The sequence below is a fragment of the Vidua macroura genome, chromosome 4, assembly GCF_024509145.1.
Source record: "Vidua macroura isolate BioBank_ID:100142 chromosome 4, ASM2450914v1, whole genome shotgun sequence".
In the NCBI taxonomy this organism is placed as follows: Eukaryota; Metazoa; Chordata; class Aves; order Passeriformes; family Viduidae; genus Vidua; species Vidua macroura.
The window spans coordinates 28,709,481-28,737,135 of NC_071574.1; the positions used below are offsets into that span (position 1 = coordinate 28,709,481).

At 39.7% G+C, this 27,655-nt stretch overlaps 1 protein-coding gene across 1 annotated transcript; it reads left to right on the forward strand.

Annotated features, from left to right (window-relative positions):
- Positions 1 to 27,655, forward strand: UBA6 (ubiquitin like modifier activating enzyme 6). Its single transcript, XM_053975855.1, has 34 exons — positions 1 to 90; positions 373 to 501; positions 2,745 to 2,807; positions 3,691 to 3,785; positions 4,619 to 4,647; positions 5,447 to 5,541; positions 6,035 to 6,146; positions 7,208 to 7,288; positions 7,840 to 7,962; positions 9,770 to 9,893; positions 11,141 to 11,244; positions 11,657 to 11,719; positions 12,187 to 12,263; positions 12,913 to 12,979; positions 13,386 to 13,529; positions 14,192 to 14,259; positions 14,526 to 14,604; positions 14,795 to 14,875; positions 15,239 to 15,316; positions 16,602 to 16,783; positions 17,138 to 17,243; positions 17,975 to 18,064; positions 18,171 to 18,251; positions 18,821 to 18,949; positions 19,767 to 19,818; positions 19,925 to 19,988; positions 20,832 to 20,901; positions 21,533 to 21,604; positions 22,304 to 22,421; positions 23,343 to 23,536; positions 24,656 to 24,783; positions 25,568 to 25,655; positions 26,020 to 26,114; positions 27,370 to 27,655. The coding sequence occupies exons 3-34, from the start codon at positions 2,767 to 2,769 to the stop codon at positions 27,503 to 27,505; spliced, it is 3,066 nt and encodes a 1,021-aa protein (XP_053831830.1). The 5' UTR covers positions 1 to 90; positions 373 to 501; positions 2,745 to 2,766; the 3' UTR covers positions 27,506 to 27,655.

The window sequence follows — 27,655 nt, forward strand, 5'->3', positions numbered from 1 at the left end:
CGCTGCCGCTTCCCACCCCTTTCCTGCCTCTTCCCCTGCCGCCGCCGGCTGCGCTCGGGCCTGTGATCGCCACGCCAAGGCCGCCGCGGGGTGAGGAGAGCGGGCGGCGGGGCCGGGGCTGGGGCCGCGGAGGCGGGCGGGGCACGGGGTGGCCGGGGCGGGCGGCGGTGCCCAGCGCCGCGGGAGCGGCCCGGGAGCGGCGAGTGGGGGCTGCCGCCGCCAGGCTCTGCTGCGGTCGGGGTGGTTCCGAGGCAGCCCGTGGGCTCTGTCGGGGTTCCCCGCTGCAGATCCGAGGTGTCGGTGTTGCCGTATTAGCTCGGCTGGGCAGGAACTGGGTTTGAGCCTCCTCTCTCTCTCCCGCTGACTGAACAGGGAGCCTGCTTCGACTGGGATCAGCCGCTGGAAGCTCCGGGGTAGGTGGGATGAGTCCAGGCCTCCGTGCCATCCCAGCGTGCTGAACAGCGAGTAGTTAACACTGCTTCAGCCTGCGCTGACTCGGAGGTAAGAACACTGTGAAACCAGCACACCGCTACAGCTCCTGTGCATTTGCTGCTCTTCAGAGCATCTCAGTCCTTCCCGGTAACATGTAGCTTCTTCGTTTGTCCCTGGGTTATGTCATGCATGCAGCTGAGGCTTAAGAAAATTAAGAACATTGCTTAAACAGTTAAATACAAGGCTGATATTAAAACTGATAGTGTTGGCTTTTAAAAGGAAACAGACAAGTGTGTGAGTATTGAGTCTCTGGTAAGAACTAGGACATAATGTTAGAATGAATTTTTACATGCATTTCTTTGAAACAGATTCAATACTGGTGGAATAAAAGTGAGAAATAACTTGGATGCAGAAGTACATTAACCAAGTTTGTCCTACAGTTGCTTGACCATAATGTCATTAAATCCTCTTTGTGGAAAGAGGAATTTTCCTCTATCTGATGGGTGCACTGGCAGCATCTCAGTGCTGTAGCTATGACTGCAGGAGGAGAATGGGGAATTAAAAAGTATATTGAAAGAGCCACTGTCAAATGAGTTTGTGTGAAACAGGTGGCTGAGTTTCTCTTGCCAGGTGATCACACGTCCTAGTTGTTTACAGAAAACTGTTTGGGAGGGCAGAGATTGAGATGGCTGTCAGCAACCACAGCAGTAGAAGCTGAGCATTTTTATCCAGGGGTGGATCACCTTCCCCATCTTAGTACTACAGTCCTTTTATTTTGTGTAGTCTCAGAGTGTCAGTGCTGTTTGTGGAGGCTGATTGTGGAGGACAGAACAGCTCTGGTCTAGATGGCGTGCTTTGAAGGGGACCTCCAGTCTTGTGTCTCAGGCAGTGGCTGAAATGAAGGCCCTTATTTAAGCAGGGAGTGAAGCCTGTGACTGTAAGATGCGGTGTGTTGCATTCTGGCTTGAGATCTGGCTCTAGTTAAATGGTCATTGCTTGTCTTCAGCCCTTGCGGTGTCAAGGGCATGGGAGCTGCTCTGAAGTGGCTGGTGGTGTGGACTTGGTGGAGCTGCCTCATGCTGACTGCCTTGAGCGCTCACTGAAATGCAGGAGTTAATATCCACACGGTGGAAGAGCTTTGTGGATGAGATTTGTGGCCTGTATCAAATGTAACTCTGTCCCTTGTTGTGCTATTTCAGCACTTTTTAAAAACCAAAAGGACAAATTTTGGGTCAGAATGTTGCAGTCTCCACATTGTGAAAGACTGCAGGTACCATACTTCAGAGATGTTAAAATGTTTGCCAAAGTCACCTGAACAGTAAATAGGAATTAGATTTTGGGTAGGTTTGAAAGCTCTATTAGAAAGCTGTGCTCTCAAAAAAAATGTCCTTAATATGTCTGGGCCCTTACTTTTCAGTCTCAGGAGAGAGGGTTGTCAGCTATGTGTAGTTTCCAAGGCAGTTTGTAGAAAGCTGAAATAAGATATGTGACCCAGAACATCAGTTCCTATCACTACTACAAAAGTACACACAGAGTCTATTTTGGTCATCCTGTGTTTGGTGGCAGTCACCTGCCAGGTTCAGGAAGCACCAGTTCCCAGTGTGCATAAGTAAGAAACAAGGTGCCCATGGGCAGCTTGTTCCTGATCCTGGTGCTTAGTTATCACCAACTTAACAATGAAAACATCCTTGTTAATGGCCAAAGGCCTTAATAGCATAATTACATTTTAGCAAAATTACATTTTTTCTTACAATTCTATCAAACTGTGTAACTGCATGTTTTAATTAAATGTTGCAGTAATTCAGATCTTTGGGTGTTGGTTTCTTCAGTTAGCTGAAATACTTGTTTCTTAAGGGTTTTCAATTAACTTAGAAATAATGCAGCATAAATGGCTATTTCTAGCCATTCAGTGATCCTCTATCTTCTTTTCAAAAAAACCCACTGATCAGATGGATGCAAGTTGATCAGCTTGGAGCTCTTAATATGGAATGAAGTTGCTCTTTCAGTAAATCTAACTGTGGCAAATAAAATAAGTAAGTCTTGCATTTCCTCAGTGGGGAAACTAATGTCTGTCTATTTTGAATGCATTTATTGAAGATTTGCAGGTTTTTGTCTTCTGGCTGCTGTGTGTTTTCCTTATCCATATGCTGTGATGTTCCACAGGCTTCTTAATGTTCAGAGTTATTCCTGTGTAGCATCACTTTTTTATTTTTCAGTTCCTTTAATGAAGAACTGAGTGGGGCAGGGAGGGCATGCCAGCTGTGAAATTGCATTGGACATAACCAGCTCATTTCTTTTTGTAACCCTTCTAGTTTAAACAAATCACATTGAATCATGGCAGCAGACTCTATGGAAATTGATGATGCTTTGTATAGGTAAGATTATCTGATTTTTAAGCGTTGCTCCTGACTTTTCAGGAGCACTTACATTTACATGCAGTAATGTTACAATTTCATGCATTCCTCAGCCTTTGCTGTGCTTCTTGGTCATCATCATCAATATCTCTGTTACCCTCCAGACCTCAGGGTGTTGGATTTGGGGTTTTTTTGTAGATCTAAAAAAACATAAATATTTCTTTTGGTTTAGTTTAGTTTTAATTTGTTACCTGGGAATGTCTTGAGATCTCTTGGCATGGTAATTGTTCAGAAAGTCTCTACTGGGACAAATGGTATCCCTGTAAAAACATGGTGGGATGAAAAGCTTCTTTATATATAAAAAAAAAAATTTAAAAATTCTTGTATGCAGAATAAATAAGGCTTCTTTTCAATTCAGTGCAGTACTTCTGGTGTTTTGTCACTACTTTTTGGCAGTAGCCTCATGAAAGTTGTTCTTTTCCTTGATGAAAAAGGTGATGTTTAGAATGGTATAAATTTAATTGTCCAGTTAGATATTAGGATTCTCCCAGATTTTAGGATCTGACTACAAAAGCTGTGTCACCCTCTGCTTTGAAGATTTCTGATAACAAAGAAATTCTTTTGCATGCTTGTGTCTTCAATAGTTAATTCCAAAAACTTTGTTTATCCTGAAGAAGTTTTGCAGTGATTTAAAATTACAACTTCATTTATCTTCTCTAAAACCTGGCACTGACAAGGTCTGACTAAATGCATTTCACTGTATGCATTGTGAGTGCAAATCTTAGGTTTGATTGAAAAACATTACAATTTTTAAAAAGTTTTTTAATGACTGGGAATTCTTGACTTGCTTTAATATGCTCTTGACTTTGTATCTTGTTTTGATCTAAATTCGTCTTTGCTGTAGTCGCCAGAGGTATGTTCTTGGAGACACAGCAATGCAGAAGATGGCTCAGTCCCACGTGTTCCTGAGTGGTATAGGTGGCCTTGGGGTGGAGATTGGTAAGTTAGGTAACATTTATTTAAAAAGACACAAGTGTGTGTAAACATACTATCCCAGAATACTTGTAAACCTTAAATTTAAATATAAATATAATAAACATGTCTGAACTGTCTGAGTGAATTTCTGTGTGCATGATGCATATTACTAACATTGCAGATGCAGGAAAGATCCTGGACTTAAGTTCTCATTTTACTAGAACAACATTTCAAATTTTACTTGAAAATGTGCTTCCGTGAGCCAGATTGCTTTACCTAAATCTTGCGTCCTGGGTGAAGGTTTAGGGTAGGTAATCCAAGTTACTCCTTCAGGCATCAGTATCAGTGAATGTGTTATAGGAATAGCTATAACCAAAATTTTTCCCATTTATGAAATGGGAGGATGTGTTGGAGAACAGAACTATTGTGAAAATGCATAACTGCCGTGATACAAGAGACTCCTTAGCAATTTCCCTTACTCCTCATGAACAAGACCTGTTTCAGCTGGTTTGTGCCTGGGGTATTACTCCTTCAGTTACCTCTAGTGGTTCTCTGCACCAGATGCCAGAACAGAGTCATGGAGTTTTGCAGTTTATTGTCATTACTATCTCTGTAATCAAAGTTGTGGGATGGACAGCTGACAAATGACCAGTGTAGAGAGTCTTTTTAACCTTGCGTATGTTATTTTGCTTTCTGGGGTCCTTTAGAATGCTTGAGCCAAATGTACAACAGAAAAAACCCTTAAGCTATAAAGTTCTTAACAATTATTGTCCACCTGAATAACTATGCAATTACAGATTTGCAAGTAACCTGCAATAATCTCTCTCTCTGTTTTTGCTTTGTTCTTGTTTTTTCAGCCAAAAACATCATTCTGGCCGGGGTAAAGGTATGTGAAACTGTTCTGTTGTTGGTTATTCTTGGGTAAGCATGAGAAAAAGGCAAAACACTAATAGCTAATTAATCCAAAATTTCTGAATCTGTTTCTCAGTAGAAGGGTTGCCAAATATTTGAGAACCTAGGGGTGAAAACTTCCAGTAAGCTGGATGTTCTAGTGGTATGATCAGAATCTCATGTTAATGTCCACTATGCTCTGAAATAGCTCATAAAGTATTTTAGCTAGCTGCTGATTAGATACTGAATATTTTTGTACAAAGTGGCTTCTTTTAATTGGAGTGGTCCAAACTTGAAAGCCAAACTATTCAAAATATGTTATCTTATTTTGTCATCCATTAGAATCCTTTTGTGTAGACATTAGAATGGTTGGGTGTTTTAATCCAAGAACTGCTTTTTTGCTGATGGGATTAATTTTATTAGCAAGAAGCCATTTGAAATTCTTCTTTCCAATGGAAAAAAAAATCCAACTAGTTGTCCATTAATTTTCAGATCACAGTTGCCCCTGTATCACAGTCTGGTAAAAATTATCCTTGATATTTAAATGCTGTCTGTTATCACTGCAAACAAGGAGGAAAATGCTGAATGAAGTGCATATTGCAGATATGTTTTGCTCTCTCAAATAGTAAGAGTTTTCTTGGGGAAGAGGTTGGAAGAGCTTGTTCTTATATGTGCTACAACTAAATCTTCTACAGTGTTAGTCCTCCAACATTTTATGGGGCTTAATCCATCCTTTTGGGTGCTGTGACCTTGTATATTTCTTCCAGCAAATGCTTTTTGACAAACTTTCTTAGGCTCTTACAGTTCATGACACCAAGCACTGCACAAAATGGGATTTGGGGATCAACTTCTTCATCCATGAAGATGATGTTACCAGTCAAAGGAACAGGTTAGTGAAGTCTTTGGAGTGAGAGAGGACTGAGCCTGACAGTCTCATCAGCATCAAAAATAGCAGTTTGTTGTCCAAGAGCTGGTAGTACATATCAAATACCTGTTAAACCCTTTCTCTGGAGTTGTTAGCTGTGAGTACAGTACCCAGGTAGGTATTAGAGGAAGTCTAGACTTGGGTCTGAGGTTCTGAGTCACAAGGGTCACTGCTTGTTATGCAAATTAAATAGTGGGGGCCAGCATGCATTTCTTCCTTGGGCTTTCTCAGCCACCTGTACAAGACTAGACAACAGCCATGACAGCAGACAGTCCTGTGGGATATTGGACACTGCAGTTTTCCTCAGACCTGCTAGGAATTGAAATGTGAATAAATGAGTTGTTGGTTGCCAGGAGACATTGTGGGGATCTCTTGTAGGGCATGTGTAGTATGAAATTCTGTATTGAGAATAGAATTTTGTAGATATGTAAAAAATTGAAAATTGCTTTTCTTTCAGGGCTGAGGCCACACTTCCTCGTATTGCAGAACTCAATCCATATGTCCATGTAGCAGCATCAACTGTGCCACTAGATGAAACCACAGATCTGTCTTTCCTAAAGCACTACCAGGTATGTCACTCTTAAAGCAGTTGTATGTGTATTTTATTCAGAGCATACAACTTGGATTTTTTAAGTAAGTAAATAGAATTAAGAACTCCAAAGTATATTTTGAGATGGTGTAAATAAAACAGTAGGTCTTGTATTTGGACTGGTCAAGTGTTGTGCTTGAAGAAAACAAGACTGTAACAGGGGGTTTGTGTTCCCACCATTTTCTTAGTACACTTACTGTAGAATCTGCTATGACAATAAATAGCTAAGTGGGGTCGCTGTACAAATTTTTTTTTGAAGGTGAAACTGTGACTTTTTGTTGCAGCTAGCACAGATGTTTTACATATATTCTGTGTGCTGTATTCCAGGCAGCAGAAGCTCAGGCTATATATTTAGATCATTCATGTATGTATGTATGTAATGAAATGTAAGTGCCTCTGTGGTGGAGTGAGGGTACTTGCAGTTGTTCAGTTAGCTGTCTCCTGCTTGTGTGCATGGCTCAGTCTGAGTGGGGAACCCTTACTGTGTGGCTGACATACAAGCACACCAAGTTTCTGAATGTCCCAGCTACATCAGGCCATGTCTAACTGAATGGGTTGCAGTGCACGTGCCTTGGAACCCAGTACTGTCCTAGGCATTAAAGGAATGTGTGTAGAAATTCTGTGTCTGCAATTTTATGACCACAAATACTGGAAGTCTCTGCAGACTTCTTGGTGTGCACTGGTGAGTATTATTTTTGTTTGTTTGCTAGCTTTAATCCTAAAGTTCAAAATCTACATTTTTGCTGAGATGTTAAATATTCTAATTGGGTTTTGAGCTCCACAGCTGCAGTTAAAAAAAACCCAAACAAACAAAAACCTTAGAATTAGCTGTTCCTGTTCCTACTCATTTTGTTTCCAGAACTTGTGAGGTGGTAACCAATCTGTTTTAATGAGAAAACTTTGTCAAGACTGCTTTCTCTTAAGTGTGGAGGGTAGGAGTCAGGACACCTAAGTAACTTACTCTAGGTACTAAGTTTTCCCATAGCTTGAAGATACTGATTACTTTCGGTGTCTTAAAAGTATTTCTGTTCTTGTTCACAGTGTGTCATATTGACTGAAGTAAGTCTGTTGCTGCAGAAGAAGATTAATGACTTCTGTCATGCTCAGCAGCCACCTATTAAGGTAATAGAAAAAATGCAACACATTAATAATCTGTACAGTGGGCATTCTGGACCTCCAGGGTGTTCTTTCCAAAAATGGAGAAAGATGGTTATAAGGTATATAATTCAATGCAGATGGCATGTTGATGGAGCAGCAGGAGTTCTGGGAATACACTGCTGCTACTGGTATTCTCTGGATACCAGCACAGGTAACCACAGCTTGGTCCTTAACTAAAAAGCAATCATGTTAAAGAACTAGTTTTCACTGTTAACTCAAAATGGTTCTGAAAGAATGTGCTAAGACTGAAGGACATGCTGAGGCCGAATGTAAGAGAAGTAGAAATGGCAGCATTTCACTGTGTAGTGATGTTGCTCCTGTGTTGTGAATGGGCTCAGAAATGCTCCTGCAGGTTCAAGGTCTGTCGTCGGTGCTGTGCTGTGTGGTGTGGCCTGAGTACACAACAGGTTTCCACTTTAGAATCAAACCTGCTGGCCTTCAACAGGCTCCAGTGTGAGGCATCATTTGGCTTGTGCTGTTCTAGGGTTACTCATGATTTTTACTTTCTCTTGTAGTTCATCAGTGCAGATGTATATGGAGTATGTTCACGTTTGTTTTGTGACTTTGGTGATGAATTTGAAGTGCTGGATACAACAGGAGAGGAACCAAAGGAGATCTTCATTTCAAATATAACACAAGTAAGGGATAATAGTCATTGTGTTGCTTTTACTGTGTTTAAAAGGACTCGTTGTTGGCTCTTTGAGAGTGCCAGAGTGTTTAACTTAAGCAGCCTGCTAAGCAATTTAAAACTGGTGCTATAGGAGAAGCAAAGTTACTTTGGTTACTTTGTTCTTACCCTTGCCTCCTGGTTGTTACTTACTATGTAACACATGATAATTTTTTTGATTGGAGAGATAGCGAGAGGAAGAAATGCGTAGATGTAGAAAGAAGAGGACATAATTTTGGTGTGGTAATAGGGTAAGTCTTCCAAGGAAGCATGAAAATAGGCATGAAAAAGAGCCTGTTTTATAAAAAACTGCAGCACTTACAGGCAGGCTACTGGAATAATCAAGGGAATGAAGAGCATATTTTGAAAAGAAATTTCAAGTTGTGTTTTAACCTACCAAAGCAGAGGCAATGAGAAGAGGATATTATTGCTAGTAGTTGCAGTGCAGAATGTAAGGATGTCCATTTAATCTTGTATTGTTGTTTTATAAAGGGAAATTACTTTAGGTCCTTTTTTTCAGTTCTGGAAGTCCAGACAGTAAGCTCACTCATCCAGCAGCAAGTCTTTTGTCCTATCTCCAGTCTAGATATAATAATAACCAGTCTAGGAGGGGTTGTACAGCAAGTTGTGTTTGATCTGGATTAAAGCTTATAATATGATGGTTTGGGTAGCCTGTTCCTTGGTGCTTTTAAAAGGGAATGGATGACTTGATTGTTCACATTAATTACATAAGGAGTACATAGCTGAGTTTCATGGCTTTTACTGATTACCTGCCAAGTGAAGGAATGAATATATATTGTATATATGCCTTGTGTTTAATAATCTTATACTTGAATTTAGTTGTATCTTCTTCCACCCTGAACTGTAAAACTCACGAGAATTAAAACTCAATGCCATCAAGTGCCTGTTCTTGTCCCATAGACAGGGTCAAGGTGGCACTGTGTCCCTAAATCAGAGTAGAATTTTCTCCAGTCAACTCCTTTGTCATTGTTCATTGTCCACAGAGAATGTGGTCCGCTGTAATTAAGTTCTATGCTGCTTAACTGAAATCTTTCCTATACTGAGGTCTCAGGAAGGGATGATAGGAGACTTTACAGGCCAGGCTTGCTTGCAAATCCACCAGGTTGCAACCTGAGGTGCAGCACAAGGTCTTGAGGAGCTGTGTTCAGACTGCAATGAGGTCTCTGTGTGCGTGGCAGGTTAGCGTCACATCCCATAACAGGATGAGGTGTTGTCTGAGATTCCTGCAAATGTAAGCTTGTCTGTGACCTGCTGAAGCCTCTCCTGTATGCTGTCCAGCTTTTTAAGCTTCCCAACTTTCAAGAATAAGTTTGGATGGCCTTTCTAAGGATATCAGACAGAAAGGAAGCATGGAGTAATAAGGACCATTTCCAAGACTTTATTTTTTTTTTAATACCTCTGAAAATGTCTTTGAACATGGGGACTATTTTTAGTTTGGAAAAAGGGGATAAATCTGCTACTATTTTAGATTGTAGCAATGGATTTCACTGCTGGGAACTAACAAATGCAGTTTGCTAACATACTGAGAACTCAAAACAGTGAAAATGAGAAAGTTTTTGTTGTAGAAACACTGTTAAATTGAAAATCGTAGGACTGAAAAAGTTGTCATAGGTAACTCTCTTGCTGTGACAGAAATGAGGTGTTAAAAGTATTAGAGATTGCAGTTTCAGCAGACAAAAAGCTATGTGCCTGCAATACAACGTGACCTCTTTGCATGAGAGACTTTCCTCCTTGCTGACTGCCATTTTTTATTTCAGTCAAATCCTGGTATTGTCACTTGCCTTGAAAATCATCCACACAGGCTTGAAACAGGACAGTTCTTAACCTTTCGGGAAGTTAATGGAATGTCGTGCTTGAATGGATCCACACACCAAATAACAGGTAAACTGCTGTTGACTCATTTGCAAGGTACTTATTTTCTGGCCTGATTTAGCCACTGCAGTGTTAGTTACCATTGTCAGAAGAGTGCTGGGTTGTGCAGGCCTCCAGTAAGCTTGCACAAAAAAATTGCTTTTTGGTGCAAAGGTCTTCCTGGTGTTGTTTTGATGGCATTTAGTAAAGTCTACCTGAACTCATCTTGCTGCTTAAGGAGCCAATGGAATTGCTCAGCTCAAACTGTGGAATCTAGTTGGCAGCCTCTGAGCTGACCGTCATTCGCCTGCTGATGAAACTGGTTTGGTATTTGGAGGGTCCCATAATGCCTGTGCTTCTGTCACGGTTTTGGATGCCACTTGGTGTGTCACTGTTTGCCTTGTAGCTTTTTGGGGTGACAATTTGAGTGTACAGGGATCCATTGAAAACGTTTTAAGAATGCATTTGAAATTATTTTCATGATTTACATCTACCCTGCTTTGTTCTACTTTATGCCTATCTCAAGGCATTTTACTTGGTTCCTTTTGGATGCTGGGGAATTTTCTAGTTCCCAGATCTGAATGTCCATTTGTTTGGAGCAGAAGAGAGCAAGTGGGTGGGGGCTGGTTGGTTGGTTGTTTTTAACTGTTCTGTGGTCTGAGACAAAAAACAGAACCCTTGAAGCATGTACTTGAATCTGTTTCCTCTGGGCCCTTACATTTTGCTAGAACTGATGCTGCAGTCAGTTCATTCCTCCTATTCATGGCTTAGCTTTTGGTTTTAGTTTTCCATGAATTAACAATTTTTCTGTCTTTTTGCCTTGCCTGAATGATGCTTCCCGTGTATGAGGGGGAAGATGTGACAAAATGCTCCAGCTGCCTTTTTTGATTACCTGTTGTTCTCATCACAGGGCTAAAATCCTACTCAGAGCAGTTAATACTGGACACTGCTGTGCATGTTCTAAAGAAAATTAAACGTGATTTCATTTTTGTTAAAGAGCCGTGGTCATCAGAATTCTTGTTAAATCTGCTGCCACTCAAAAAAGCTCATTTCATAACAGATCATATGAAACTAATACTTTGTCCCTCTGCCAGTTTCTGGGTTAATCCTGTTAGAAGGATCAGCTGTGCTTATGCTTCCAAAACAAGGTTGCCCACTGCAAAATTGCAGCACAAAAAAAAAAAGGACTGGCAAATCCTCGCTTCATTGTATACAGAACTGAAGCATCCAATGACACTTTGAATTATCTGTCACTGTTTATTCTCTTCTCTTTTCAGTGGTGTCACCTTACTCCTTCAGCATTGGTGATACATCAGAGATGGAGCCTTACCTGCATGGAGGCATAGCTGTGCAAGTGAAGACGCCCAAGATGTGTTACTTTGTAAGTGTGTGCTTGCCAGGGCTGGGTTCTCAGGCGTTAATGCTCTGAGCACTGGAAGCAGAGTTCACCATGTACATGTTTCCTAGAATTATAGAATGTCCTTTGTTTGGAAGAGACCCACAAGGATCATGGATTCCAGCTCCTGGCTCTGCACAGGGCAGCCCCAAACATCACACCCATTTAAAGATGAGTCTTGTCACTAGGATGTGAAACATCTCTCTGACCATTCAGAACTTGCAGTAGCTAATTATTTTTAGCATCTAGTGTGGTATGAATAATGAAAAGAGCAATGGCAGTGTTAGTCAGAAAGGATATTTATTTCTTAATCTCTGTTGGAAGACTATTTTGTCAGGTAGCAGTGGCTGTTGTGTTCTTAAGTAGTGTGTTGTTGTCATGAATTCTGTTTTTCCAGGAACGGCTGGAGAAGCAGATAACAAATCCATTATGCCTTGTTGCAGATTTTAGCAAGCCTGAGGTAATTAGCAAGTGGGGATTTGGGCACAATGCTCTAATAGTAAAAATATATGGATTGTAATCTGTGACTTTATGTTTAGCATAATATAATTTCTACTTCTGCCCTTAATGCTGGGCTTTGTTATTGATGTTTGGCAAAATGCAATGCATTATAATACCTAGTTAAAAGAAGATTACTGCACTTTCCAGTTTCAGCTCTAAATTCTTTTGGGGACTCTTCAGTTGGACTTAGTTGAAGAGGGTGCTGAATGTGTGTAAAGGGTGTTGCATTACTGAGCAACACTTTTTAAAAAACATTAATAAAATGTATTTCAAATTCACTTTTTAATGCTATTTTAAAACTTTTTTTGAGTGTTGTACTTAAGAGACAAGAAATGAAATGGTAACAGAAGAGTTCAGATAGTTGTTTCTGTTTACTTAATTTCTTTCTAGTTTGTAACTGATCAACAGCTGTTTTTGTCTTAACAGGCACCTTTGCAGATCCATGTTGCCATGCTTGCCTTGAACCACTTCCAGGAGAACTTTGGTCGTGGACCGAACATTGGGTAAAGCAGCAGTGTGTTTGCCAAGCCTTAAATCAGACACATCTCTCCTTTTTGTCTAGTTCCTGGGTGGCTGTGCAGCATGGTACCTTCCCTGTCTGGTACCTGATAGACCACATAGAAATGGAAAGATGAAAAATGCTATCTGATGTGTGTCTGGGTGTGTAACAAGGCTTTCCCAATATAGCAATGACACTTTCTGGGCCCAGGTAGAGAGGAGATAGTTCTGGAGAAAGGCCTTCTCTGTTCTAGTGTTTTCACATTGTGGGACTGATACTGAAAAGTTGTTTCAGTTATCCTGAATTATCTTTTAGTTCATGGATTTAAAAAATCTGAATGATTTGGGTTTAATTTTCAGTGTTTTTTATTCGGCTGTAGATCTTGATGTATGTAATTTTGAGTTAAATGAGACAAAATGACTTAAAAAAGTATAAATCTTAAGACTGTACTTGCACATGGACTTTTCCACTGATATGCCTGTTTTTGAGCTAACCCTACCATTTAAAAGTATATCTTGAATGCTCACTGTTAAGGATAATGTGAGATTCCAAACTTCCTACTGTATCCATTGTTTTTTTCTTCCATTGATTGTGTTTCTAGAAGAACTCTGGAATGTTTAAGTCATCATTATTGTTTCTACCCTGGTGTCTAGATGCCTTCAAGATGCTGAGGAAATGCTGAGAATAGCCATGTCTATAAGTGAAACACTGGAAAACAAAGTGAGTAAGGAATCATTGTCATTATGACTCACTTTTTAATGTTCTTATTTACTTGCCTAAATGTCATGCTTTATTTGTTGGTCCCTGTTCTGGCCTTTGAGTCCATCTTTGGATAGATCAGCTGGCTGTCTGAAGGCCATGTGAGGAAACAGAATGGGATTTCAGCATGGGTTCAACTGAATGTTGACCTGACATGAAAGCTGATCCTGTGGTGATGTGAATCCAGTTTTTAGACAAATGCACGTGACAAATACAGGGTATATGGTGGATCTGTCTTGGCTGGAAACTTTTTTGCTAGTCTGACTGAAATGATCTGTCTTTTAGTGAAGAAGAATGGTCTGTGAAACTGTCAAACGTTGACTTGTTCACTAAGGGAGTAAACCTGTTCCTGTGTCTTACTTTTCAGCCTCAGGTGAAGGGAGATGTGGTGAAATGGCTGTCTAGAACTGCTCAGGGATTTCTACCTCCTTTGGCCGCAGCAGTGGGTGGTGTTGCTAGCCAGGAAGTCCTGAAAGCAGTAACAGGGAAATTTTCTCCCTTGCAGCAGTGGGTAAGGCTGTCTTGGTTTTTGGGCGGTTATTTTGACATCCTATGAATGGATAGTTGTGTGTAAATGGTGTATGATCAGAGTAACCTGAACAACTTCTATTACATGGAACTAAAAAAAAAAATACTTGAGGCTATATTTAGAAAAATTACTGGTTTTATGTGTACAATAAAATTACAGCCAGTTTTAGTAAAAAATTTTGTATTTGGGGTTCAGATAGCACATTGTTTTTCCACACTAGCAAAAACAGCATTGGCTTGTCACTGCATGAATGCAAAGGTGTGATATAGTGCAGATACCAGCTTATGCTACTGTACATAAGAGCAGGGCTTTCAGACTCTCAGAATAAATGTCAGAGTACAGTTGGATTAAAAAATGTCAGAATCTTCAGAGTTACCTATGCAGGGGCAACATGCCTGTCAGAAGTCAAAAACTTGCAGCTCACCTGTTTGAGTGAATGTTTTTTCTCCTGTGTGTCCAAGTGCTTTTTCCTGTCCACTAAAATTGTGAAGTGAACTGTAGGGTACCAGATGCTGTGTAGTTTTCCAGTGACAGTAAAAACTTAGTGCTTCTAAATTTCTAGGCTCTGTTGTTCATACAAAGTAGTTAGTTCTTAAATTAATCTGTTCACAGGTTTTTATTGGATTTTTTTCCTTTTTTTTCAGCTATATATAGATGTTTTAGACATTGTAACGCCTCTAGAGAAGGTGGGCTCTGAGGAGTTTCTCCCACGGTAAATATAACTACAAACTACTGGCTTATGTATTGCTCACATCTAAGTCTCAAGCAGGCACAGATGTCTTCTAAAGTTAATTCGGTGGTGTTTGCTGGAGGGACAGGTTTGGGGTTAAGAATGTGTGTCCTATTTCAGCATGAATAGGCATTATAGACTCTGTCTGACTTTCTTAGTTTGTGTCAAAGTGTATTTTGGGATCAATGGCACTACCATGATAAATAGCAGTTTGAAGTCTCCTGTTTTTGTCTCCTGTGCCTGCATAGGGGAGATAGATACGATGCCTTGAGGGCTTGTATCGGAGAGTCTCTGTGCCAGAAGCTCCATGATTTGAATGTTTTCTTGGTGAGTATGACTGACACTGTTACACTATTTGCAAGTGCTTTGTTGGTACAGCTAATGCCCACTGTCCTCAAAATACATGAGGGCAGCTCTGTGATGTGCCACTGCAGAATAAATGGTCCAGAATTGCAGTGGGACTTGTCTTTGTGGTTTCCACTTACATTTCTGATTCTACAAATGTAATGTTCTTTAGGTTGGCTGTGGAGCCATAGGCTGTGAAATGCTGAAAAACTTTGCACTTCTTGGTGTTGGTACTGGGCAAGACAAAGGATTGGTAAGTCACTTGTTAACCTTACTTCTGATTAGAAGTAGTGTGACAGGGAAGAATTAAATAATTAGACTACTAAAATTGTTAAAAGCCTAAGTCTTATTTCAGGTTGATCTCTGTGCAGAGGATACAGTGGCCTTGGCATAGAAGGATGTGCAATTAGAAGCAGAAAACACTTGGTGCAGTCTTGCTGTATTTTGATTTTAAAACAAAATTTAGTCAGTCAGTATAAGCAGAGCTTTGGCCAGAGTTGATGTCAATAACAGTGTTTTGTTTTGACAAGTGTTTATAGAAGTTTCATCAAGATCATAGCTCAGTGTTACACTTAAATTGTAACTTCAGCTGTTGCTTTTGCCCCTTCTGACTTAGGTTACAATTACAGATCCAGATTTGATAGAGAAATCCAACTTGAACAGGCAGTTTCTTTTTCGACCTCATCACATACAGGTAGGCTTTCTTATTCAGTACATTAATTCAGTACATTTTCTGGACTATTGTGTTGCCCTGTCCTGTGTCCCTACAGAGAGCTGAACTTGTGAGTGTCTGTACTTCTGTCCAGAAAAGACTTAGAGGCCGTAATGAAATCTAGGGGTTTTTTTTAAACAGTGCCTAGAACTCCAAGGGCATCCAAGTATGGATGTATCACCAAGTACTACTCATCACTAGTATCGTTTAAGTAAAATTGGTTATCTACTCTTAATTTGTACTGGTGTTTTTGATTAATGAAATCTTTCGAATTTGACAGTTGAATGAGTACTGAATTTCGTAAGAACATGCCATGGGTTGCTATGTCAGAAATGCTCTACTATGCCATTGAAATTTGGGGAAAATAAAACAACAAAAAATAGACAGTGCTGGCAGAAGTCTTCTTGCTAGAGCTCAGTAGTGCTGCTGCTGCTGGAACTTGACCAAACTTGGTGTCTTCTGACTTAATTCAGTTTTCACTGAGCTGGTAAATAGTTTTGAAAAAGCCCAACATGTACATTCAGTAAATGGGTAACACAGAAGCTGTTAATTCCTTAGAAGCAGAGAGAACATCCCCGTACTTGCAAACACAGCACAAAATAATGATCATGTGGCTTAGATCATGACAGCAATGCGGAAAAAGGTTTCCCCTGCCCAAAACCCAACAGTTGAATTTTCTGCCTCCTGTTTATGTGTAGTAAATCTGGGAACAGATTGCACTTTGGATGGATGGAAAGTGAGCCCTGCAAGCTTTTAGAAGCCACAGGCTTGAGTGCCGATCCCTAGATAATTGTGGTATGGCTAAAGTGTTGGGTAGGTCAAGAACTCTATTTCAGTTTAGCTTCTGAAATTGGTTTTGTGTGGAATGCCTTGCAGTAATGTGATTATTCACAGGTCCTTGATGTCTATGCTGCATAGACACAGTCAGAGTTACTAATGTGTTTATCCTCAGACAGTCATGAGCTGCTCCTTCTTTTGAAGAAATTATGAGTGGCAGCATCTGGCATCAGTTTCAGTTACTTGATAAACCATTTAAGCACTTCCACCGTGTGGTCTCTGAAGCACTAAATAAAACAAAAAATAAAACTAGATTAATAAGATATTTATCAGTGAGGGAGGTATATGATTAAAAAATGTTGTTTATTGTATGTTTTGCATACTAACATTTGTTAGTGAATTTTGTCTGATCAGTAAATGAAGTTGCTATTTCTGTGTCTCTGGTGTTCTTTATCTGCATATTGCTGATATCTGTTTTTTACGCTTTCAGAAACCTAAGAGCTACACTGCAGCAGAAGCAACTCTGAACATCAATCCTTACATAAAGATTGATTCAGATATTAATAAAGTTTGTCCAGCCACTGAGAACACTTACAGTGATGAATTCTACACCAAGCAAGATGTGATTGTGACTGCTTTGGACAATGTTGAAGCCAGGAGATACATTGATAGGTAGGAGGTGGAAGGGAAGCAAGAGCAACTGTTAACTTCTGATGAGGGTGAGAATACTTTGTCAGTTTTAAGGCTGAATTATTAAAGCATAAAAATATGCATTTACATTTAAAAGTAGAGATATTGACACAAATAATTTCTAATGCTCATAATCCACACATGCTGAGGTGTATGGTATCCTGATCTAACCTGAATAGTTCTTATTTAATCTCTTTTTTTTTCCTGAGTTTGGTGTAAGCTTTCCACTCTTTGGAAAGTGCCTAATGACAACTCTGGTTGCACTCCAGGAATGGTTGCAAGGCAAGAATGTAGAGATTGTTCTGTACTCTGATAGTCTGTGTCTTTCCATGTCAGTCGTTGTGTAGCAAACCTGCGTCCTCTTATAGACTCTGGAACTATGGGAACAAAAGGACACACAGAAGTTATTGTGCCCCATCTGACAGAGTCCTACAATAGTCATGTAAGTCTTTCAAGACCATTGCTCACCTTCTCTAGCTTGTGCTATGATGCCCTCTGATTCTTTGATCATTTTTATGTGTCATTCTAAAATAAGTGGCCTATTTGAGCTGCTGAAGAACAGTACCATTAGGAAATAATTGCTTCCTTTGTTTCTGAAGAAAACTCACAGGAAATAAAATTTGAGCAGTTCTTTACAAGTATACATAACAGTTCTATTTGAATGGGAAAGAGGAAAATGAACCTTCAGGCTCTATTGCTGATAGACACTACCTGCAGTATCCCTCTGTTTTAAGTTCTTGTGGAGAAATTCACTGGTTGAAAACACCATGAAACAGTGCCATGTGGACACAGAGACAGGATTTTGAGCATCCTAGTTGTCTTGTTAGGGTCCGTAAAGTAAGTTTTTCTGGCCTTGAGTGACAGGGCATGTTTCATGTTGAAAGTATACATAAATGTCAGCTGCACATCTTGGAAAACCTGTCTGGCAATTTCATCTGTTGTTTATGTTTCAAAGTTCAGTTTTGCTTTCCAGTGTTGAGTTTAGACTATTCTTCATAAAGAAGAATTGACAATACTAGCTAGTGTTCATAAAACAGATTTCTAAGCATAAAAAGCCACTTTGTATTTTATAACAGCAGAGGTTTTAACTTATGTAGTGTACAAGTTCTTGGTGCTATTATTAGCAATTAACCTGGATAAGCCTGCATTGACTGCGACCCTCTTTAATTACAGCGGGATCCACCAGAGGAAGAAATACCTTTTTGCACCTTGAAGTCTTTTCCAGCTGCTATTGAGCATACGATACAGTGGGCAAGAGATAAGGTAATGGATTCACCTTTCTGGAATTCAGCACAACTCGTGTGTGTGGAAAGGTGGGCATCTGATATTCGTCTTGCATAATGACATATTTGTTCTTTCTATTTTACAGTTTGAAAGTTCATTTTCTCACAAGCCTTCATTGTTTAACAAGTTCTGGCAAACCTATCCGTCAGCAGAAGAAGTTTTACAGGTAAGGGAATGTTGCCAGGGTAAAATAGAGCGTTTAAACTATTGCTTTATGGATTTTGTTTCTATTTAAGGCCAGTGAGATTAGGGTTAGTTTCTGACTTCTTTCAGAAAACCTGAAGACTTATTTGGCCAAGTCATTAGTTGATCATATGAACAGTATTTCTGGTGTGCCACATAATTAAAAGTTTCTCCAGCTCATGGGCTCTGTACATGATGTAGAAGTACAAGAAAGACTGAGACACTGCTAGTGTGTGATTTGTGTGTGTCACACTGATGTGTAACTAGCTGGGAAAAATGAAAGTAAGACTGAGTTTGAAGTGAGTTCAAGTAGTAATAAATTAGATTGAAATTGTTTACTGTCCTTTTCTTGTGAGTCTGTAATGGCCTGTGGTCCAAAGGGCTGGTGGAAGTAAATGGGGAAAAAAACCCAGCGGAGAGGAGCACATAAAGGGTAATATTTCATGAAGTGAACCTGTTTCTGCTTGCCCATGGATTACTAAAAACATATTAACTGTTTGACTGCATTAGAAGGAATCTTGTCTTTTAACATTTTCATGTTTCTTTATCTAGAGACTAAAATCAGGAGAGAGCTTGGAAGGCTGTTTTCATGTTATTAAAACTCTCAGTAGAAGACCCCGAAGTTGGACTCAATGTGTAGAACTAGCAAGAGTAAAATTTGAAAAGTATTTTAGCCATAAGGTAGGTAAGACCTATAAATGAGGTAGCAGTAGACTGATGAGGATTTTGGAAAACCTGGTGGCCCTAATAATGAGGTGTCCAAGTCTTTGTACTCACTTCCATCTCTTCATAAATAACAAACTATATTTGAAACCTAAAAATGCTGCATCCCTTTCTACAGTAGCACTTCTAGGTCTGGTTTATTAATTCACTCTTAGTACTCTATTCAGTAGTCTCCGTGCAGTTTTCTTGGCATTTTTCCATTTTTTTTCCAAAGTATCAGGATTATTAGATATTTTTTATTAGGCAGTGGGTTTTAGTTTCCCACACTGAACTCATCTTTGTAACCCTGATTTTCTCAAGGATTTTTCTGAAATAAGAGCCAGTCATTCTGACAGTCCGGTCCACATTTTTGCTTAAAGTATGTGTGTAATTTTATAAGAAAGATGGGATTGGGATGTTGTGAATTAATAAACATTCCCGTGCATGCAGAATCCCTGGTGGTAGTTGTCACATTGAGAAAATATGGCATTCCAAGTTGTGAATCCATATGCAAGAATCCTAAAGTGACAATAAGATGGGGGAGAATGCTTTGCTTCTTGGATTAAATGCCTTGCTTGAGCTTTGTATAGATGTGTTGACATTGTCATCTCTGTTCTGTGAATGAAATGGGCAAGTGCTCTGTCTAGTAGTACTTGTCTTTAAGCTGTCCATCTTGACAAAGGTGTTTGATGATTTTCTGAACTCTTTAAATTGCTTCAGCTAGTCAGGCTTGATTTAGCGCAGTCATGTCAATCTATGTGACAAATTACTAAAGCCTCTCTGGCTCTTCCTCTAGGCTCTTCAGCTCCTTCATTCATTTCCCCTTGATACACGATTAAAAGATGGAAGTAAGTACAAATGCCTCTTTATGCCTGTTGAAAATTCATGGCATATGTCATGTTGTTGCTGCTGTTGGTTCCTTAGGATTTCATCTGAAGTCTGTTTTCCCACCAGGTTTGTTTTGGCAATCACCAAAGAGGCCTCCTTTCCCTGTGAAGTTTGAATTTAATGATCCTTTGTAAGTATGATACTGTCCCAGATGCATTGTATAACATCCTATAAAACCCACCTTACAGCAGGAAGTGCAAGGCAGTGGCTTTATAGCCCTGGAAGTTGGACTGGAATCAATAGCTGTTAGTGCACAGTCTTATCCTGTGGCAAATTTGGTGAGCTGCCAAATACTTTCACTGCAGATAATTTAACTTTCACTGATACGGGATTGGAGGGTGCTGTTCTGACAACATCTAATGTGAAATGGCTTAGAACAACCCATTTCACGTCTTATATGGCTGCAAAATTACTGAGCTTTTGCTGTCACACTTCCCTGCCCCCACTGTCCACATCATAAAATGCAGGCTGTGCCAAATGACCTAGTGAAGGGACTACTTTTCTTGTTCATTACAATTTGGGTCTGATCTAGATGGCTTGGGTTTACAGATAATTTTAAAAATGGATGTGGTTGATGGATTAAAAAGCTTTCATCTGCTTTATGTCTACAATTGCTTTGAGAAACTGGATCACCGTTTTTAGTTTGACTGAAAACTGACATCATGCTAAATATCAAAGTAATTCTGAGATTAAGCTTTTTATCATATTGATGTCATATGAACATTTGTAATTGTTTGCTTGTCTGCAAAAGTTAAGGAGTCATGGTTTTCATTAAATAACTCTCCACTCATCAAAATTTGCTTAGTTTTGGGGACAACCTCTGAGTCAAAATGTGCTATTTTGTACTGTGTACACTGAAGGATGAAAATTCTGTTTCTCATTTTGTTTGCTTAAGATCTTGAACATGATTGTAAATGTTTGGGCAACTGAAGTAGAAAAAACAAGCAACCAAAAATAATTATTTTTTCTTCAGGCACTATGGTTTCATCGTGAGCACAGCGAAGCTCTTTGCAACAGTGTACTGTGTTCCTTTCACAGAAAAGGTAATCCAGATGGTAACAGTGTTCCCTTAACTTGGTGTTCAGTTTTGCCCTTTGTCCAGCTGCCAGTTCTTTTCAAGAGCTGATTAAAGTCATTCTAACAGTAATCTATCCTTCAGCACTGTATCTTTGGCAGCTGCTTACACTTATTTTCTTTATTTAAATCCTGAACCTGGAGAAGAAATGAGTTGTGTATTGGATATTTTCCATAATCACTGAACCTGGGAATTATTATTTTGATGCAATATAACTACTGAACTGAAAGAAAATCTCTTTAAGGCTTTTTAAAAACTTAAGTGTCTTAGGTATGCTATGGAGATTTTATTTTTTACTGCTTACTGCCTCTGCATTGCTTTTTTTTTTTCTTATTTTTATTTGGACCTTCCTATAAGTCAGGTTTGCGCTTCTGTTCAGTTTTCAAATGCTAGGTACTTCACACTGCTCTTGTTTGCTGTGGCAAATGAATTGTCACTTGGTGCTTTAATGATGATGTTTTGCTGAAACATTGCTGAATATCTGTGAGACTTTTCATGGGTCTAGTATTCTTTGAAATCCTATTGTATTTACAGTCTTTTTGTGGAGGCCTTTTTGAGTTGATGTGAATTTAAATTGTTTTTCTTCAAAACCATAATAGGACTTGTCAGAGGAAACCATTTTGGGGATTATTTCATCTGTGAAGGTACCAGAGTTTAGACCTTCAAACAAAGTAAGTATGATATTTAATTTAAAGAAAAAAATAAAATATTCCACAAGCAGTGTCCCACATCTCCAACTACTGCAATGATGCTAATGAGAAATGAACACAAATTATAATGTGTTTTGGGGCAATAAGTGTGTTAAGGTTAGAGGGAGCCCCTGAAGAACACCTGGTTCAATCCTCGTGCTTAAACAGGGGCAGCTACAGCAAGTCATCAAGGACTGTGTCCCACTGGGTTATGAATATCTCTGAGAATAGAGACTCCAGAGCCTCTCTCTGTGCCAGTGTTCAACCATCTTCACAATTTTTATGGGATGCCTTTGTTTGTTTCTTTTTCTTTGAAGTATGTTTGTATGTTTATTAGGGAGTTCATGTGCTTCAGTTTGTGCCCCTGTGCTGTCACTGGGCACACTGTGCTCTCTGTACTTCTCTCCCATGAAATACTTGTACACATTGATAAGATCCCGCTGACCCTTGTCTTCTCCACTCTGAACCATCACAGCTCTCTCAGCTTCTCCTCTCCTATAAGAGATGCTCCTGTCCTTTAATGTTCTTAGAAGTTCTTGGCTGGACTTGATCCAGTAAATCCATGTCTCTCTTGAGCTGGGGAGGAAAGCCTGCAAGGAGGACAGGAAATTCAATTCACTTGACACCTGCATTGTATGAAGTTTGTGTATTTTATTACTCAAGCACTGCACACACTTGCAGGTTGTACAAACTGATGAAACTGCAAGAAAACCAGATCATATTCCTGTCAGCAGTGAGGATGAAAGAAATGCTATTTTCCAGCTGGAGAAGTCTATATTATCCAATGAAGCTCTGGAAAGTGAGTAGTGCAAACCAGCATCATAGTTTAGTAATATCCTGTATTTGCCACTAGTGACATTCAGGTCTTTGGATGAAGCAATTCTGGAATTCTACAAGAAGTAGAGCTGATACCTAAAGCTTTCTGAAGTGCCATGCAGATACCTGTCCTGTTGCTTGACATTACCCTATGGTTCTGTGTTTCTGAGATTTGTGGAAGTTTTAGGGCTTTCTGTTACACTTGCTTGTAATTACAACACTGATGACAGCGAGCAGGCAGCAGCGGGGAAATGAACTCTTAAGGAGGGGAAGGGTGCTGGCTGGATCCCAGATGGACTGCAAGTGATTCAGGCATGAGAAGGCTGCAGTCACTACTTAGAGCTCTCAATCTGAAATGATCCTAAATTGTAAAGACTGTTAAGAGTCTTCCTCAGCATCTTCTGGATTTAAACTGAGGATCCCATTTTGTACCTGGCCACATGAAGAGGTCACTAGGCAACATGCAAGCTTTTTTAGGCCATGAATCCAGGAGAAAGATTAGCTTGTCACTAACTCATCCCATGGAGTATCAACCCAAAACTGATTCCAATGCTACTGCGTCCATATTTTGAAATTTTTGCAGATAAACTAAGCTTTAAAAGGGAATTCTCTTAGGATGGAGCTTTAGTGAGGTGGGATGTATGAGAAACATCGATAGGAATGTTCAAAATCGATTCTTGGTGGTGCAAGGAAAATAAAATTACAGAGGTCTGTTGATGCTTATTTCATTATTTCAGCAAGTGGTATTGAGAGGGGCCTTTCCTAGCATAGAAAAACAAGTAAGGCACCAAGTTCCAGGATGTGAAATGTTTAATTTGTTAAGGTTCCTTTAAACTGTATTTTGGACATCTTCAATTTGCTAATAATAATTTTTGCTCTTTTATATTTTCTTTTTTATGAGCAGCTGACTTGCGAATGAAGCCCATCTCCTTTGAGAAAGATGATGATAGTAATGGGCACATAGATTTTGTAACAGCAGCGTCAAACCTGCGAGCCAAGATGTACAACATCGAACCAGCAGATCGGTTCAAAACAAAGCGCATTGCTGGAAAGATTATTCCTGCCATTGCAACAGCTACTGCGGCAGTATCAGGGCTGGTGAGATTGATTTTTAAAATGCATATTTCTTTCTCTTACTGTTTCTTGCCTTAAACTGCTGTTGTCTGGGTATTGATTACTGCTACCCTGACAGACGCTCATTTAAAGAAATGGATTTATTTCTTATGTACCAATAGCAAAGGTCATGCTTGATTCTAGATGTGGTTGTTGAGGAATGCATGTAGTGCAGGTAGCTCAGTGTGGAGCTGCAGTGCCGCTGAAGATTGAGCTCTGTGTGGGAGCCTCGGGCAAGAGGTCATGAACTGATGCTTACCCTTTGCACAGCAAAGGGCAGGGGACCTGTGGCCCAGCCCGGTGACCAGACACTCAGGGACACAGCAGGAGCCAAGGACTCAGCTGGAAGACCCTGAACTGTCGAGCACAGAGACTGTAAGGGTTCAAAAGCCCATGTAGTCCTTTGTTCAGAGCCCCTTCTCCAAGGCACCAGCTTGAGTTGTTAGCCTGTTGCTACAACATGATAAAATTACTTAAAGAAACAAGAAGTCTGAGACTCTGCTAAGGAAAACCCAGGGTCCAGCCAGCAAGGAAACCTTGGGATGAGTGGGATGAGTAGTGAGGCAGTGATTGGGAAGCTGCCCACTGTGAAGGGCATTTAGTCCCAGCAGTGAAAGTCTTCAGTGGTGTGAGTGTGGCTGCTGGAGTGGTTCCTGAAAAGGGGAATTACCTTAACATGGTGAGCCTTTGGTGCTTTTATTTTTGATTTGCAGCACAGAAAGATGGGTTGGAATTCCGCATTTTGGTTTGTTTTTGGCCATTAGTACTAACCTCCATCAGAATGCTGCTGCCAAGAGTGGAAAGGATCTGTTCTGTAGTAGTTCATGTTCATGCATCTCAGCAGAACCTCATGCTTTGTGGAGATTGCATGAACCAAACAGTTTTGCAAGAGTACTACATTAAGAACAGTTTTGAATGTTTTAAGTATTTCCCTTGGCTGCAACAGAATTTATGTGGCATAGTGGGTTGCATTTCCATGTTATTTACTCTGCTGATTGGATAAAGGCTGATCTCATTAACAATTTCCTTGGTAGTTGCTGGTCTCTTAACTACATTAGAGTTGATAACACTAAAACCTAAAAAATAAATTCTAATTTACTGCAGGTTGCACTGGAACTCATCAAAGTTGTGGGTGGCTACCCAGCTGATGCATACAAGAACTGTTTTCTGAACCTAGCCATTCCCATAATGGTCTTTACAGAAACTGCTGAAGTAAGAAGAACAGAAATCAGGTAGGAAGGACAATGGCAGAAGGGGAAGGACAATATTTGGAAACCTACTAATTGATGCTTAGAACTTGCTGAACCATTCCAACAAGTGTGAAGTTTGAATAGTTACTAAATCCAGATATCCACATTAGGCCTTATGTGCTCACATAGCAGAGCTATGATGGAACCACAGCTCGTAGCCATACTTCAGTTAAACATTCTAGCTATTCAAGGGTATTTTTGGGTTGTTTAAACTTGGAAGATGACGAATTGCTTCATGCTTGCTATCAAACTCTGCTATCCACTTACTGTGTACTGCTAGAGGTGTAAGTGATCCTTGTAATACTTCCAAGGATGTCCCATAATGCATTGCCCAAGAATTTCCTGTTTGGGAAATGCAGTCCATATTAATCTGCCCTAATTTTAAAAAATAGTGGGTTTAAAGGCTTAGTTTGGTTTTCAGTGGAAGCTGTTAATTGTGAGACTTTAAAAATCTAGAGAAGGTAGATGTGTGGCATTGTTCTTAGGAAACATCCTAGACGCCCTTTTGCATCTTGTTCAACTACTATTTTTAGTAAGTCTGAAAACTCAGTAACTTCGTTGTCAGGTACCACATCTACTTAGAGATCTTACTGTGTGCTGTGCTTAGAAAAGTCAGAGGGCTGGAGAAATGGCAGCAGGGAAGGAAGAGGCTTTTGCTCAAGATTAAACAGCACATCAACAAGAAGACATGACAGTTCTCCAATACACTTAAAAGGAATGACTGAGTTCACATTCTAAAGTAACAACCTTTCACTTTTTAAAACAGAAATGGGCTATCATTTACCATCTGGGACAGGTGGACAATTTATGGGAAAGAGGATTTTACTCTGTTGGACTTCATAAATGCTGTCAGAGTAAGTTATCTACTGTCCTGGGTTAATACAAGACAAGAGGAAAGGAGTTTCTTGTTTTGGGTTGTTGAATTGTGTTTTGTTTTCTTTTTTATTTCCATCAAGTTACTGCTCAAACCAGAATAATTTTAGCAGTAACTAATGCCAATGGGAATGTCTCTAAGTAAAGGCATCCAAGCCTGTTTTCAAATTCCTTGTTAATTCAGTTGACTCAAATGTATCTTAAAACTTTCTATCAGCATCCATGCATTAGCAGGTTTACTGGTTTGGATCCTATGGATTTGAATAATTAGCTGTAGTATTTGCAGCAGTATTATCTGCTGATTTGGGCAGCTCTTCTTAACAAGTTTTAATTTGTGAATTCCAGGAGAAATATGGAATTGAACCAACTATGGTTGTACAAGGAGTCAAAATGCTCTATGTTCCTGTGATGCCAGGCCATATTAAAAGATTAAAGTTGACGTAAGTATAACTGGAAAATGGATTTAGGGATGCAAGTGCACATACAAATTATGTTCGTTGCTTGTATCAAAAGGATGTGTGTCTGACAGCAGTATTTTCTCTAAAAGTGGTTTCTAGCCATTAATACTTTGAAAAGAAAAAATAAATTGGAAAGAAAAAAAAGATAATTTATTACTTTTTGAAAAAAAAAAAAAAGAAAAGAAAAAAGAGAAAGTGAATTAACTTCTGTGATGAGGAAAGGAGACTTGCAAAATGCTGCTTTAGCTGTTGAATACCAGAATGAGAAAGCTAAAGAAGTCTGACAGTAATTTTTTGGGGGGAAAGAATGTACCATGGTTCAAGCAGAACAAGACTACTAGGACCTTTTGAAACTGGCTTAAAACTAATGCTGATATTTAGCAATTTAGCTCTGAAGGAATAATGTATTGCTTGCAGTTTAAGATTTCTGGAAGTCTGTTCAATTATAGTAATTGCTTGAGATTCTACATCACTTTAGCCCTTTCAAGAATTATGACATTCACAAAGGCTTTGCTATGCTGCTTACAGCGAGAAAATTGAGGTATTTCACCCTGACAGTTTGGCAGGATGTGAAGGCATTAGGTTTTGACTGAAGACCTTTGCAAAATAACTGCCAGATCTCACCCAGGTTTAGTTCTGCCTTACACCTGTGGATAGAACTGCTTTAGCTCAAAATCTGTTCCTTAGAGCTCCTGTGAATTGTGTGGTAGTGCTCACAGGCTTTGCTGAAGCAAGTGAATGCACTGATCAGTACTGTTTTGAAGGCCTGCCAGTAGGTATCAGGCAGAGAAGTATGAGCAAGCTACTTCAAACTCCTGGGGAGAGAACAGCTGCTAAGCTGTAGAGTTGCTAAGATGAGATTTTACAGCCTATCTCCAAAAATGTTGCTTATATGTTTTCTCTTACAGCTGTGTAAATAATTTTGAATGAGTGGGGTATGTAATAAAGTCAAAGCCATGGTATGAAGCTACCTTCTTGTGAATATCAGGATTTTTTACTACTCTGACACTTTAATGGGCTGTGTCTGTCAGGAAAATGGAATACTATTTGCTGAAGCTCAGGTGGAGGAACAACTTTTGTGTGCAATTTAGAGGTGGTTTATTCTCTATTTTAATTTGGTCTGTAGTATGCTGGGCCAGTACATATTGCTGGCAGTGAAATTCCTCCGAGTCTGACCCTGAATTCTCACTGCCAATCCTCTTGGTGCATTTATGAACTGCTCTTCATTTCTTTGTAGGATGCAAAAGCTTGTGAAACCATCAGCTGATAAGAAGTATGTGGATTTGACAGTATCATTTGCTCCAGAGACTGATGGAGAGGAAGACTTGCCTGGGCCACCAGTGAGATACTACTTTGTTCAGGAAGACAATTGATGGTAGAGACACAAAAGTCACTCATGGACCATTTGTTCTGAAAGGAGTGTGCTAATTTTCAGCTATTAAAGATGGTACTATATATTTCTTTCTGGTGAAGCCTTAATTAAATGGTGAAAATCAGTGGCTTTGCACTGAAGACAAACTGGA

Excerpts from the sequence above, each read along its gene's own strand:
- UBA6 (XM_053975855.1), top strand. The coding sequence starts at position 2,767 with ATGGCAGCAGACTCTATGGAAATTGATGATGCTTTGTATAG. Across the intron at positions 15,317-16,601 it reads TTCGACCTCATCACATACAG|AAACCTAAGAGCTACACTGC; the intron begins GTAGGCTTTCTT and ends TTACGCTTTCAG. Across the intron at positions 26,115-27,369 it reads ATTAAAAGATTAAAGTTGAC|GATGCAAAAGCTTGTGAAAC; the intron begins GTAAGTATAACT and ends ATTTCTTTGTAG.